We start from the raw sequence: 15,266 nt of genomic DNA, 5'->3' as shown, positions 1-15,266 counted from the left end.
TTTAACTGTTTCTCCAACAGTGCATGTATTGCTTGCCCTTCTTTGCAAACCAACGTTCTCTTTGTTTTCATCTGCGTTTGTGTCTATCTTGTATATGTTGTATGCCTTTTATATTGTTAACGATTTCCATTTTTGTAACGGTTTCTTTGCTTGGTTGCTCTTATGGCATATATCAAATAGCATGGTTAAATTTCATCTGATTGTCATAACATATGCAATCTGGTTTCATTGCCTTTTGTGCCTAAATCTTTCTGATCTCTAACAAGTTCATGTGCAAGCGTGCCAAATTTGTGCGATTGAAGCTAATTAGTGCGGTCTGGTTGCATATTGGTCCACAGGTTCTTTCCCTTAGATCAGATGTGTTGAGAATATACCACTCATATATTACATTTCTTTGAAATACAAAGTTTTGGGGTTTTTTTTCTAAATCTTCTAGGACTGTAGTTGCATCTTGCTTTTCTTCGTCTGCTACCTTCAATGTGGCCACTCTGATTTGCATGCTTTCTTGAGTCAGTTTGCTCAGAAGGCCACAAAGAAGCTCCAGTTTTCACTAATATCCCCATGTATTTTCATAATAGCAGAGAGTGAATAGGTAGTCGCAGAGACCACAGCTAAAATGTGACTCAATGACTCTGGTCAGCTACAACCACCACCTAAAGCAGTAACAGCTCTTTTACTTCTGACACTATGTTAAGAGCTGCACACAGGCAGCTATCTGCTCTGCATAACAACAAACATTTTATTAAACCTATATATTTATGATGAATACAATAGACACTATTAGCCTTATGTGCCAGCAGATGGTGATCTTTATATGTAATAATTATACATATACCATATGCAAAAGTGTACAGAAAAAGAGTACTGATTGAGGGCCCTTTTTTCAATCTCATGTCGAGCCTCCGGCTGAACAGGGTGAGCACCACTGGGGTAATGGGAAAGGTCTGAAGAGCCACAAAGCTATATTACTAAAAAGAAGCAGGTGTCTAAGGTGAGGATAAAGTACTATCCAGGGGGAGCGTGTCTGGGTTCGGAAGGATTGGGAGGCTGCCATGCTGAGTGAGATGAAGGAAGGGTAGATGTGATAACTATTCAGTACATTTCATTCAGAGCTGCAAAAGGAAATCTCAGGTTGCACTAGAGATGAGTGAAGAGCAGTAGGTGACCAGAGGCAATGGGTCTCAATGACACTACCATTTCAGCCAGGGGAATTAAGGCTCTGCCTCCTGTAGCCAGTGATTTTAGTTTATTGTTCATTTATTGTGTGATATTATAATTTATTAACATGTTATGTCATACATAATCATTGTATGCTAAACAGAGTTAAGTTGTAAGATTATAGAAGTATCAGATTGATCAGTATGTAGAGGGAATAATCATGTATTAGGTCTCTAAGTAAGTAAGGCTGAAACGCAAGGCCTACAGCCTGAGGCCTGTAAGATATTAGCTTAGCCATACTAGGCCATAGAGTTAAGAAATGCTGATATGTGTGCCACTGGTATGCTACAAAAGATGCTTTGGCATATACATGGTTTGCCCAGTCATCACCTCAAAGGGGGTATGATCTGTGGTGGCAGTAGTGGGAGTTCCCCTAGTTTAAAATCCCTCCTGGCCAGAGGAAAAATCCTTTCACCTGTAAAGGGTTAAGAAACTAAAGATAACCTTGCTGACACCTGACCAAAATGACCAATGAGGAGACAAGATACTTTCAAAAGCTGGGAGGAGGGAGAAAAACAAAGGGTCTGTGTCTGTCTGTGTGATGCTTTTGCCAGGGATAGAACAGGAATGGAGTCTTAGAACTTAGTAAGTAAACTAGCTAGGTATGTGTTAGATTATGATTTCTTGAAATGGCTGAGAAAATAGCTGTGCTGAATACAATGAATATTCCTGTCTGTGTGTCTTTTTTGTAACTTAAGGTTTTGCCTAGAGGGATTCTCTATGTTTTGAATCTAATTACCCTGTAAGGTATTTACCATCCTGATTTTACAGAGGTGATTCTTTTTTACTTCTATTAAAAGCCTTCTTGTAAGGAAACTGAATGCTTTTTCATTGTTCTAAGATCCAAGAGTTTGGGTCTGTGGTCACCTATGCAAATTGGTGAGGATTTTTACCAAACCTTCCCCAGAAAGTGGGGTGCAAGGGTTGGGAGGATTTTGGGGGGAAAGACATTTCCAAACTACGTTTTCTCAGGAACCCAGATAAAGTTTGGTGGTGGCAGTGGAAGTCCAAGGGCAAAGGGTAAAATAGTTTGTACCTTGGGGAAGTTTTAGCCTAAACTGGTAAAAGTCAGCTTAGGAGGTTTTCATGCAGGTCCCCACATCTGTACCCTAGAGTTCAGAGCGGGGAAGGAACCTTGACACATGGTTTGCCCAGTCATCACCTCAAAGGGGGTATGATCTGTGGTGGCAGTAGTGGGAGTTCCCCGAGTGCCATTAAAATGAATGGAATCAGGGTATTCCAACTGCATCCATTGGCATCTACCAGTTTCCGCAGCATTAGCTTGATGGTGTGATTTGTTCTTTCTAGAATCCCTGAGGATTGACGTCTATATGGAATGAGCAATTTTGTTGCACTCCGAACAACATCTCTGGAACACTCGTGTTTAGCAAAAGCATCTATATATTTAGTCACTAATGGCTGCACATTTGCCTTTCCCTTTGCAATGTTTTTCCTTGGGGGATAAAAAACTGCACCGGGCCTGTTGGCTTTAGGCTATCATTATGGGTCCGCCTTCTCCACCCCCTGCTAGAGACTCTAAATCTGAAGCAAGTAGCAGAGGTGACTTTCCCTCTGTTAAGCTTGAAATTGTAGCCACCAGAGCTGAACCCACGATGGTGTAATACCACATTACAAAATTCACTTTAAACAAAATACAAGGCTACACTCCCCATTCCCAAACCCCTTGCCAGGGTTACATTTTCCATGTACCCAGTTCTCACGGAAACAGAACGTTGATAGAACAGGCCTCTCCCAGACCCTCCCACTAGAGGAAATTGCAGCAGCTCCTTCTCTCACTTGCCAGTCAAGTGGTACGAAGCAAGTTTTTCAGTACATGGGCCAAGCTCATCCTTGGCAGCAACTTATAAACAATCAATGAATGTCACTTACTTGGCCTAGCATCAGAATTCACCCTGTGGTACATTAACAGAGATACGGTGGCACTATGGCAGAAACAAGAGACATACGTATTAACACCTAGTCCAGTGGATGCCACCCCTTGCACCCATCCCACGGTAACCTTGGTTGAATTTTGAGACAACCCACAAGAAATGAACAAGAGTCCACTTTTCAAAACAAAGTTCCCCTATTTTCACAATCATATTGTTTGGGTCAGAAGACCTACCTCTGCGAGAACAATTGTGAATAGCACAATCATTTCCCACTGATTGGGAATTACAAAACTAAGAAAGCAAAGTGGAACCAGTACTTGTCTTTGTTTTGTCAGTTTTGTTTTGACTCAGTTCCCCCCCACACACACACACTTTTTTTGTTTAGCTTATTTTCCACTCAAGTTATAAGCATCAAGCCTTTTGAACCTCAGCAATGGGGTTTCTTGGATGTTACCAACATATGTTAACTATTCACAGATTTGCTTTTCCATGCTCACCTGAAGCTTGCTCTCACTATTGGGAGAGAGGAGGGAAAATTTAGATCAATAATGAGACTGCACCTCTGACCCGAACTTTGCACTCTGACCTCAGATGAACCAAAGACTGAGCCATGACTCTAGCCTGCAACCACCCACCTACCAACAGACTGCCTGCTCTTTTGCTATTCTCCTTTCTCTGATTTTTGCATTTGATGGGGGAAATGGACAAATCTCCAGCTGTATACGTAAACAGTGTTTTGGTTGCAATATCATTAACATTCCAAAAATTAATTTAAAAAATGTAACTTAATATTTTCCTGTACACTTGGGTTAATAAAGTGAAGGGGCCCATCTTGTATGGTTACTGAATGGTTAATCATGACAGCATTAAGGAAACCTAAGATGAAGCGCTAGCCATGGGATGCAAAAGTAACATCTAAATAACATGACAGATCCGGTCTCCTGCTGTATTATCTCCTTCCCAGCCACAGAAGATTCAGCCTGCTCTAAGGCCACTGGCCTAGCACATGGCCCTGACAACCTGAATCATTTAGCAGGCCTTAGAGTCTAAACAGTTCTTCAAGACTGTCAAATGCTTTGCCATGCAGAACAAGGCAATAGCTGCTGGAATCGAGGATTCTGAGTCTAGACTAAAGTGGAAATTACCTTTACCTAGCAAGCCTGAAAAACTTCTGCCAGGAAAAACAGTTTTAAATGGTCCTTCTGCTCCAGGCAGAGTTGGGGTGGGGGGCAACATTGCACAGAAAAGATATCCCTTTGAGGAGCTCCCCTCACCCAAGCACTGAGAAGCCAGGTTTACTAGCCTGATGGCAATGTGTTTACATCACACTGAAATCTGACCTCCTAGCCGAGCCCACAGTCAATGCCAGGGGATGGTAGGAGTTTCTACAGATATGTAGAAAATCATTTTTTTTAAGTATGCTAAAAACTGACTTACCTAGGGACCACTACAACTGATAGAGAACATGGGAAAAATGGATGCAAAGGACAAGAGGAGCCTAAGGGTATGTCTACATTGCAATAAGCGCCCAGGCTGAAGCTCTGGCTGAAGCTTACCTCCCACTCCGCTGCTATCTACACTGAAATTGCTCTAACCCAGGGCTTGGACCCAAGGTCCCAGGACCCTGCAGGGCTTCAGGGTCTGAGCATGAGTCAAGATGGGACCCAAGGTCTGAGCCCTATTGCTTTGCTATGTGAACACAGCTCTCCTCATCTTGTGTCCTGAGAGTCTGCCAGAAAAACCCCACAATTCCAAGGGCTGACTTCCTTTGTCCTCTCTATCCCAACAATCTTCCATTCAAAATGGAAACCACCCCTCCCAGAGTGCAGCAGCTGCTCAGTTAGTCTGCATTAACCCATTACCATATGAGCACCGAGCTGCAAGTACAACTTTGGAGACCCTCCTGGGTTTGCCATGGAGACCGAACCGAGCAAACCTTTTGCAAAGCGAGCTCCTTCTTGATCACAGGAGCACAGCCAAATTTTGGTGAATCTCTGGTACGAGACCAGTAAAACTGTGGATTTCGGCAAAAGCACCAGAAATGGCCATGCATACCAGCAGATAGCTAAAAAGCTGGCAGCTTTGCAGATTTTACAGACAGATGACCAGTTCAGGGAGCATAGTAAGAGACTGAAGAGTGAGTACCAGAAGGTCAGGGACCAGAACCATGCCCATGCCTTGGGCAACTTGCCAATGTCATGCCCATTATAGGAGGAGTTTGACTGGGTGCTGGGCACTGTGCCCAGCACAGAGCCAACTGTGGTGCTCATCAACTAGAATGATGCCTTGCTGTCACCTGAATCTAGCTTGGGGACTGATGGGAGCCAGCAGAAGACTCTGAGCAAGGAGCACGAATGCCAATTTCCTGACACAGGAGAGAAAGCACAGGCAAAACAAGTTCTTCTACAGCAGGGGTTTTCAAACTTTGGGTCATGGCTCATCAGAGTAAGCTGCTGGAGGGCCGCAAGATGCTTTGTTTACCTGAGTGTCCGCAGGCATGGCCGCTCACAGCAGCTCCCAGTGGCTGCAGTTTGCCGTTCCCAGCCAATGGGAGCTGCGGGAAGTGGTGCAGGCTGGGTCAGTGAACCACAGCCACTGAGAGTTGTGAGCTGCTGTGCTTGCAGACGCTCAGGTAAACAAACCATCTCATAGCCTGCCAACGGCTTACCCAGACGAGCCATGACCCAAAGTTTGAAAACCCCTGTTCTAAAGGTCCCTCCTTCACGTTGCTGGCTCTAGTAGTTGGGAATGCACAGACAAGAAAAACTGCTCCAGAGGCAGTGTTGATGGGCTGTTCAAACTTCCTATAATGTGCAGGGTGAGCTGTAAAGTTCTCCCCACAGTGCACCACAGTCAAAATGCTAGAGAAGCCACATTTCAGGAGGAAGCTAGGGACTCCTCAATACAGTGGTTTTGACTCAGGGCTGCGTGCTGCAGTCTGGATGCCAGACCTCCAGGTTCAAGCCCAGGTTAGAAAAGTCTTAATTGTGATGAAGCTCCTTCTCTCCGTGCTTCTGGTTAGCAGTAGTCTGAGAATTCTATCCCTTTCCAGGGAAAAACCTGCAACTCCCAGTTCTAGTGCTCACCTCAGTGGCTCACTATAGTTCTCAGGGGCATGCTTCAGTCTGTTTTAGCCACTCTCATCATCGGCCAGTAAGGGAGGTGGGAAGAAGCAACCCTCCCTCGCACAGTGTCTGTTGTCCCACAGTCTCCATGATTGACTGGGGAGGGGGAAGATAGAGCCTGGGCCCACCCTCTACTCCAGGCTCCGGCCCAGAGACCCTAATAGTAGGAGCTATTGGTAGCTGACTTTTTAACAACAACAGGACAGGTACAATTCCATGGGCCACTTCCCCACAGCAGCCCCCCGTTCCTCAATATCTCCTTTACCCTTACCTCAAGGCCTCCTTCCTTGTGCCTGATAGTGTTTGCACTGCCCAGTTTCTCCAGCAGCGTGGCTTCCTCTGACAGCTTCTGACATGCCTCCCTAACTGACTAACTGGGAGGCTCTTAACTAGTTCCAGCCTGCCCTTGATTGGCTTCAGGTGTCCCAATCAACCTAGCTGTCTCCACTGCTTTCTAGAAGGATCTTAATTGGCCTCAGGTGTCTTATTTGACCTGGAGCAACTGCCATTTGGTTACCATGGTAACAGGGATTTGTTTAGCCTGGGGCTAATATACCTGTTTCTCATTACTTTCCTATAGCCATCTGGCCTTGCCCCATCATATTAAAAACCCATTAAAAACCAGTGCAGATGCTCAAGCCTAGAATTCTCTAACATGGGTCAGCTGACTCGAGTCCCACTAACCCTGGGCTTACACTGCAGTTTAAACAGACCCTAATGGGTACACCCTCACTGCTTCACTGGGGAGCAAGGGGTGGATAGGGCAAGGGTGTAGCTCCTTACATGCCCTGGCTCATTTTCCTGTCTGATATAGCATACACTGCTTCCTAGCAGGCCTGTGACTCTAGGCTGGGAGTACATGTAGAGTACATGGGAGTATATGGCAAAGTGGGTCAATTCTAGTACTTGAAGGAGAACAAAAATAGTCACTATGGGGACCTGACAGGACCAACTCAGTCGGAGCTCCGAAAACATCACATTGGCATTGGAATGGCTGAAAGAGTGATTCCCAAAATGGGGATTGGAGATACCTGTGCTGTTCATCCAAGCAGATCTGTCCTTCTGGGATCTGTAAAAAAGAATAGAATGGATCATTTCCCAAGGCAACTTCTAAAGTATTTATTAAATATCAGGCACTGGATGGAGGTGAAGGCGATATCTCCTGTATCCTTATGGCTGTAGCTGTAACGTAATGGGTGATTAATGTACATCTTAATTTTAACACCAGTTACTGGGAGCGGGACTTACTCTGCCCTGTTCCAGCAGTAAGGAAAGTAGTCCAGTGGGTATGGCACTAACTTGGGACACCTGGGTTCAATTCTATGCTCTGCAGAGAATTCAATTTTCTCAGACTTTCTGTGTGACCTTTGGCAAGTCACTTAATCTGTCTGGGTACATCTATGCTCCAATTTAAGCACCTGCGACTGGCCCATGCCAGCTGACTTGGGCTCATAGGGCTCAGGCTAGAGGGCTCTTTAATTGCATAATAGACCTTTGCTGGAGGCTAAGCTCTGGGACCCTGCAAGGGGTGAAGGTCCCAGAGATGAGGCTCCAGCCCAAACTCAAAAAGCTATACCACAATTAAACAGCTCCTTAGCCTGAGCCCCTGCTAGCCCAAGTTGGCCTACATGGGCCAGCCCCGGGTGCTTAACTGCAGTGTGGACATATCCTCTGTGTCACCAGTCCCCATCTGTAAAATGGAGGTAACAGCACTGCTCTGCCTCACAGGGGTGTGTGAGAATAAATCTGTTAAAGATTGTAAGGCACTCAGATAATGTGATTCTGGGGACCATATAAATATCATAGATCAACAGTAAATTTCAATAGAATATTTAATTTCCATGTGAACAGTCACTTCAGATGTTCATTGGATAATGGCATAGAGAGAGCACTTATAAAGTTTACAGACAACACCAAGCTGGGAGGCGTTGTAAGCACTTTGAAGGACAGGATTAGAACTCAAAATGATCTGGACAAACTGGAGAAATGGTCTGAGGTAAATAGGATGAAATTTAATAAGGACAAATGCTAAGTACTCCACTTAGGAAGGAACAATCAATTGCACAAATGCAACATGGGAAATGACTGCCTAGGAAAAAGTACTGCAGAAAAGGATCTGGGGGATACAGTGGATCACAAACTAAATAGGGGTCAAAAATGTAATACTATTGCAAAAAAAGCAAATATCATTCTGGGATGTATTAGCAAGAGTGTTGTAAGCAAGACACAAGAAGTAATTCTTCCGCTCTACTCCACACTGATAAGGCCTCACCTCAACTGGAGTACTGTGTCCAGTTCTGGGCACCACACTTCAGGAAAGATGTAGGCAAATTGGAGAAAGTCCAAAGAAAAGCAACAAAAATGACTGAAGGTCTAGAAAACATGAGCTGTGAGGGAAGATTGAAAGAACTGGGTTTGTTTAGTCTGGAGAAGAGAAAACTGACAGGGGGAGGACATTATAAGTCTTGAAGTACGTAAAACGTTGTTATAGAGAGGAGTGTGATAAATTGTTCACCTTAACAGTTGAGGACAGGATAAGAAGCAATGGGTTTAAATTGGAGTAAGGGAGATTTAGGGTAGACATTAGGAAAAAATTCCTAACTATCAGGGTAGCTAAGCATTAGAACAAATTACCTAGGGATGTTGTGGCAGCTCCGTCACTGGGGGGTTTTAGGAATAGGTTCAACAAACACCTGTCAGTCACAGTCTAGATAATACTTAGTCCTGCCTCAGTGTAGGGGACTGGACTAGATGACCTGTCCAGTGTAGTAGGGAGAGATGTAGAGCACTGGGCCTGGTGCAAGACTTGAGGCCTGAACCAGGGGCTGTGAACCAAAGACAGGCCATGTATTAAAGCAGATGTTTACAAGCTCACTGTCCGAGGCATGAACTTAGCAAGGGTACTGCTAGTGTTGCTAAAACAGAGGCACTGCTAAGAAGCAACAGATGCTGGGTATGTATGTGAACGTACTCCAGAAGATTAGCCCAGTGACATCCTGAGCTTGAACAAGAGAAAAGGGTCTGACAGAAGTGATGAATAGGGATTCTTTTTACCCAAGACTTCTGGAGCAAGGTACAAGGGGAAGTAAGAACCAGATGTCATAAAACACATAAAATGGTACATAAGTTGTTTGTCTCGGTCTATAAATGTTGGGGTACCTCACTTTAGCCCTTTGTGCAGCTGAGGGGACAGAAGAAATTCCTGCTGCTGACTAAGTCATTCCTTGCCACTGGGCACTCATTTTAGTGTACCGGTAGCACCTATAGGACACTAGGACTGTGCCTTGAGGGCAATAAACCTGGCTGAGTGCCTTTTTCACTGAACTGTGCCTGTGGTCGTTCTCTGTGAGTAACAAACATTGAGGTCTGTTGAATTAGGAGGGTGCACTATCTGCTTGTGTTAATAACACTGGAGTTCCACAAACAGAAGCTCTGAGCAGCGGTAACAACCTGGCAGCAGTAACAACATTGTTCATCAACATTCTTAACAACTTTGTGGTCCTTCCCAGGCCTATGTTTCTATGAATTTGTCTCTCATCCAATAGGACGGTACTATACCTGGGGCAGGAGGAATGCTGTGCTTTTCGAACACCATATTGTGTTGAGGTGAGGCTAAATGGGGCACAACCAGGTGGTAACACAGTAATAGATGTAGGCCAAATTCTGCTCTCATTTACACTAGAGTAAATCCAGAGCAACTCTAATGGCTTCAAGTGAATAAGATTTAATTTGCATAAATGAGAGCAGAATTTGGCTTACTTAGTTTTCTATTCCCTATAGGGGAAGTTCTCATTAGAGCCCTTGTACTACACTGACCAGAGCCCTTTACAGAAAGTTTGCATATTTTGTTTTGTGCACAGCTTTGAGGGCTGGTTCTCAGGTCCAGTCAGGTTAAATATATTCATTTCAACCAGCTCCCTAAAAATTGCCCTGTATAACAGGGATCCTCATGAGGCATACTGCAGTCTTTGTGCCTCAACTCCAACCCCCTACCCAACCTGTTAGAGCAGCCCCATGAGGCCATGGACAGAGGGATGTAATTTAGATCAGGCCTGAGGCTGCTGTAATTTATTTCAGAGACTGGCCTGCCAGCCAACTGGCCACAGGACTGGGGAAAGTAGAGGTGGGCCACAGCCGACTTTGCTCACTCCTTCCCCCAGCTGTGCCAGCCGTATCTCCCTTACCAGAAAGGGCTGAAGGCACTCTGGGGATTGTGTGCCCAGTGCTGAGAGATGAATCATTCTATGTGACCCTCTGCTGAAGCTGGGAGCTGCCCTGACTAAGTCTATGAAGACTCACTCTGCTTCCCTCAGCCAAGGACAGTTACCTTAGGGTCAGAGGCACAAAATGTGGGGAGAAATATTCTACAACTGAGAATGGAGAAGAGCAGGGGACTGACAATGCTCTACCCATATTTTTCTCAGCATTTGAGAACAATAAAAGATCCATCTTCACTGCCACAGTACGAGGCAACAGTGGACAGTTACAGAGCTGGGGGAAAGTCATTCAGAATCATTGCTGAACTTTGGGAGATCGAATGTCTCTGGTTTTAGACAGATTTTACACTAAAACTAGGTTTTCCTCGTCTATATTTCCATTCTCACTCCATAGATACAGGGGACACACGTGGCAAGGGGAGAAACAAAGTCCCTCCCCTGACCTCACCATCAGCTGAAGCATCGCTGAACAGTATACATAGGCATAACTGTAATTATCTAAATATAGTCAGAACACCTGACAAACCCCACCCAGAAGATAATCGCACACACAAGAGTAACTTGGCTAGAATCAAGCCATTTCCATACAGGCAGCTCCACAACGAACCTCCAACAGCAGCACAAAGAAGTTTACAGCTCTAGTGTTAGAGCTGGCTGAAGAATAAACAATTCCTGTGAACATTTTCAAAATTTCAGACACTTTTTGTTATGCTGGATTTTTTAAATTGACTTATTTGTCACTTTTTACACACTTTTCTACAGAAACTCTCTTTAGAAAATGGTAGATTTCACAAATGGCATTTTTTAATTTCAAACTGACAATTTTTCAGTTTTAAAATATCCCACTAAACTTTGCTTGAGCTGACCAATCTATGTTGTAATGAAAAGAATCCAAGCAAAGGAAACAAAAAAGTTTCACAGAGTTAGAGAAATGTGGGACTGCGAAGGTCCTCAAGAGGTCAAAGTCCAGGCCCCTGAACTATGACATGAGAATGTAAACCTAGATTATCTCTGATGGGTGTTTGTCCAACCTGCTCTTAAAAATCTCCGGTGATGGGGATTCCACAACCTCTCTTGGAAGCCTATTCCAGAGCTTAACTGTGCTTCGAGTTAAAAAGTTTTTTCTAAGGCTACATCTCCACTACCGCAGTAAGTCGACCTAAGGCACGCAACTCCAGCTACATGAATAACACAGTCGGAGTTGACCTACCTTAGGCCAACTACCTGCGGTGTCTACACCGTGCGGGGTCGATGGGAGACACTCTCCCATTGACTTACCTTACTCTTCTTGTCCAGGGTAGAGCACTGGGGTTGACTGGAGAGCAATCTGTTGTCGATTTCGCGGGTCTTCACTAGACCCACCAAATTGACCATCAGTGCATCGACCTCCACTCTGTCGATCTCAGCTGTAGTGTAGATGTAGCATAACATCCGACCTAAATCTCCCTTATGGTGGATTAAGCCCATTACTTCTTGTCCTATCTTTAATAGACAAGGGGAGCAATTGATCACTGTCCTCTTTATAACAGCTCTTAACACATTTGAAGACTTTTATTAGGATACTCCCTCTGTCTTCTTTTTTAAAGACTAGACATGCCCAGTTTTTTATCTTTTCCTCATAGGTCATGTTTTCTAAACCTTTTATCATTTTTGTTGTCCTCATCTGGACTCTCTCCAGTTTGTCCACATGTTTTTGAAAGTGCACACCCAGAACTGGACACAGCTGAGGCCTCAGCAGTGCTAAGTAGAGCTGGACTATTACTGCTTTGACTTACATATGACACGCCTGTTAATACACCCCAGAATGTTAGCTTTTTCACAATTGGAGCACATTGTTGACTCATTCAATTTGTGATCCACTATAACCCCCACATCCTTTCCAGAAGTACTACCGCCTAGCCAGTTGTTTCCCATTTTGTAATTGTGCATTTGATTTTTCCTCCCTAAGTACTATGCACTTGTCTTTATTGAATTTCATCTCATTGATTTCGGACCAATTCTCTAATTTGTCCAGGTTGTTTTCGATTCTAATCATGTCCTCCAAAGTGCTTGCAACCCCTCCCCTGGAGTCATCCTCACATTGTATAAGCATGGGTCTGGACCCAAGACTGATCACCGGTGCCCAACTAGCTACACTCTCTTAGTAAACCCTTGATAGCAACTCTGAGTAAGGTCTTTTAACCAGTTGTGCACCCACCTAATGGTAATTTCATCTAGATCACATTTCCCTAGTTGGCTTATGAGTCTGTCATGTGAGACTGTGTCAAAAGCCTTACTAAAATCAAGATATTTCATCTCTACTGCTTCCCCCTACCCAGTAGGTCAGTAACCCTATCAAAGAACGAAGTTAGGTTGGATTGGCATGATTTTTCTTTATAGAACATTTTCAAAACATTGAGAGTTTAGACAGATCTATCAGCCATCCTGCAACTCATGAGCTTGGCACGCAGCTCCCATGATTTGGACCTGCAGGAGCAATGCATGCAGAAGGACAATGAACATTTCTAGAGGTAATGCAGAATTTGGGATTTTGAATGACTCAGATTTGTCTGTATTAGAAAAAGTGAATGAACCTATCTTCAAATCAGAACCTCTTCCCCACACAGGCCAAGGCATTACATACTTTTCCTGAACCCACAAGCACATTTTACCTCTTGCACCTGGGTTTCAGTGAAGCGGTACCAGCAATCATTTTCAACTGACTTTATTTCGACCATGTACTGATCACCCTGAATTCCCCCAGAATGGTGACACACCACAAAGAGCTCATAGACGGTGTCCTAAAAGAAAATTATGACAAAGTTCAGTGGTCAATAATCTTGTATTTGCACTGCAAGCGGACTGTCAGTGCTCATAAATCATGAAGTCCTAGAAGAAACTCACAATAAAGTTCAGATCACCCATCTTTTTAGTTATGCCATAAACAAATTTTCAAAGATCTAGTCCACAGAACTAACTGCAGCCACAGGCGCTGACTTTCAAAAGTGCCGGGGAGGGCTTGATCCCCAGCTCTGCCCCAGGCCATCCCCACTCCACCCCTTCCCTCAAGGCCACACCTCCACCCCACTTCTTCCTGCCCCCGCTCTACCTCCACCCTGCCTCTTCCCACGCAGTTCCACCCCCTTCCCTGAGTACACCGCATCCTCACTCCTCCCCTCTTCCCCCCAGAGCCACCCAAATGCTGCAAAACAGCTGATCCCGGTGGTCAGGAGGTACAGGGAGGGAGAGGGAGGCACTGATCCACGGGGTCCACTGGTGGGCAGGAAGCACTGGGGGGTAGAGGAGGGGGGCTGCCAGTAGCCGCTCAGCACCCACAAATTTTTCCCCATGGAGTCAGCACCTATGACGGCAGCTGCTTTCAAGAGAACTCTACTTCTAACCAGATGCCATTTCTGTCACTTTAAGTACAAGCATTCTTTAAATATCTGAGCTGGTTTAAATAGCTAAGGGCTTGTCAACACTACCTGCCAGATCAGCAGGCAGCAATTGATCCAGAGGGGGTTGATTTATCACTTCTACTCTAGATGCGATAAATTGACCGCCGAGCGCTCCGTCGACTCTGGTACTCCACCAGAACGAGAAGCGCAAGCGGAGTGGATGGGAGAGTGTCAACTGCTGACTTACCACAGTGAAGACACCGTGGTAAGTAGATCTAAGTACGTCGACTTCAGCTACACTATTCACGTAGCTGAAGTTGTGGTATCTTAGATCGACCCCGTGCGGTAATGTAGACAAGCCCTAAGAAACCAAAATATTGAATTTCAATATGAGAGAGAGAGAGAGAGAGAGAGAGAGAGAGAGAGAGAGAGAGAGAGAGAGAGAGTTGATTAAATTGGTGCTACCATCTTAAGAATGTAAAGACTGCCATTAGTTGGTGTTGCACAAATGTAGTCACATAAAAAACTATTTTACATCTATCTCTATTGTTTTAAACAAATCCATTAAATCTGTACTTATTTTTGATTATTTGAAGGGAAAATAGGGTTTGCATCATGATGATGTTCAGGAATTGAGCCCTACATTATTGTATCAGATAGATGGCCAGTGAGCATCACATGCACATTTGAGCTTCTCTTTCCAAGGAGAAATGCCCTAAGAAATCAATTCTTTTTTGTCAAAGGCCAAATTCCTTAGTCAAGGTCCAGATTCCAGAGAAAATAATACAAACATAACAATAATGATAATAATAATAAGTACATAAAAAGATTTTGGGTCCATTCAAAAACATCTGACAATCCAGATTTGGCCTGCAGTCTGCCTATTGACTACCCCTGCCCTAAGCCCTGACCCTACTGTTCCCCAAAGGCGACTGATGGATGAAGCCGCTAGGAATGTGAAGCAGGAAGAGATGGCCATCAGACCCTGCCTGAAGATGGAAATGATAAGTACTGCTCCCAGAGTTCAGAAGGGGGCAGATGTCAGGCTAGGGGTGTCCAGCAGGGTTAATGGATTTCTCCAATTGGCAAATTTCCTTGCTTCAGGTTCACAAAACATCAAACCTCAAGACCAGGCTGAGTCCAACATATTCAAAGTTCATACTATAGCTTGGCACACTGGTAGAGCTGAACTCTATGACATGTGACAGATGTGTAGTCAAATTGCTTAATGCACTACTGGAAGGCTATACAGATACTATGGTAATAACAAGTACGGTGTAAACACCTATACAGAATAGAATATATGAGTTTCTCTTTCCCCAAAGGCCAAAAGGACAGTTATTACCATCTTTAATACCACATGACTATACCAGCCAATATTCCTAAATTTGAAATCAGGAAGTTGCTGGCATGCTCTCCTTTCCTTTTTTTTTTTTT

General features: G+C 44.4%; 1 protein-coding gene across 1 annotated transcript in view; it reads right to left on the bottom strand.

The window, feature by feature from the left end:
- LOC125638251 (uncharacterized) overlaps window positions 1–15,266 on the bottom strand; it is a 96,792-nt gene that overhangs the window by 66,876 nt on the left and 14,650 nt on the right. Inside the window, exons 8-10 of the mRNA XM_075129186.1 lie at window positions 13,104–13,232; window positions 7,267–7,304; window positions 3,109–3,161 (exon numbers count right to left, since the gene is read on the bottom strand). Of these exons, the coding sequence (XP_074985287.1) occupies window positions 3,109–3,161; window positions 7,267–7,304; window positions 13,104–13,232 (220 nt within the window). The remainder of the gene's footprint in view (window positions 1–3,108; window positions 3,162–7,266; window positions 7,305–13,103; window positions 13,233–15,266) is intronic.

The sequence above is a fragment of the Caretta caretta genome, chromosome 6 (assembly GCF_965140235.1).
Source record: "Caretta caretta isolate rCarCar2 chromosome 6, rCarCar1.hap1, whole genome shotgun sequence".
In the NCBI taxonomy this organism is placed as follows: Eukaryota; Metazoa; Chordata; order Testudines; family Cheloniidae; genus Caretta; species Caretta caretta.
Note: the sequence above shows the minus strand (reverse complement) of the source record. Positions and strands in the feature narration are given on the sequence as shown.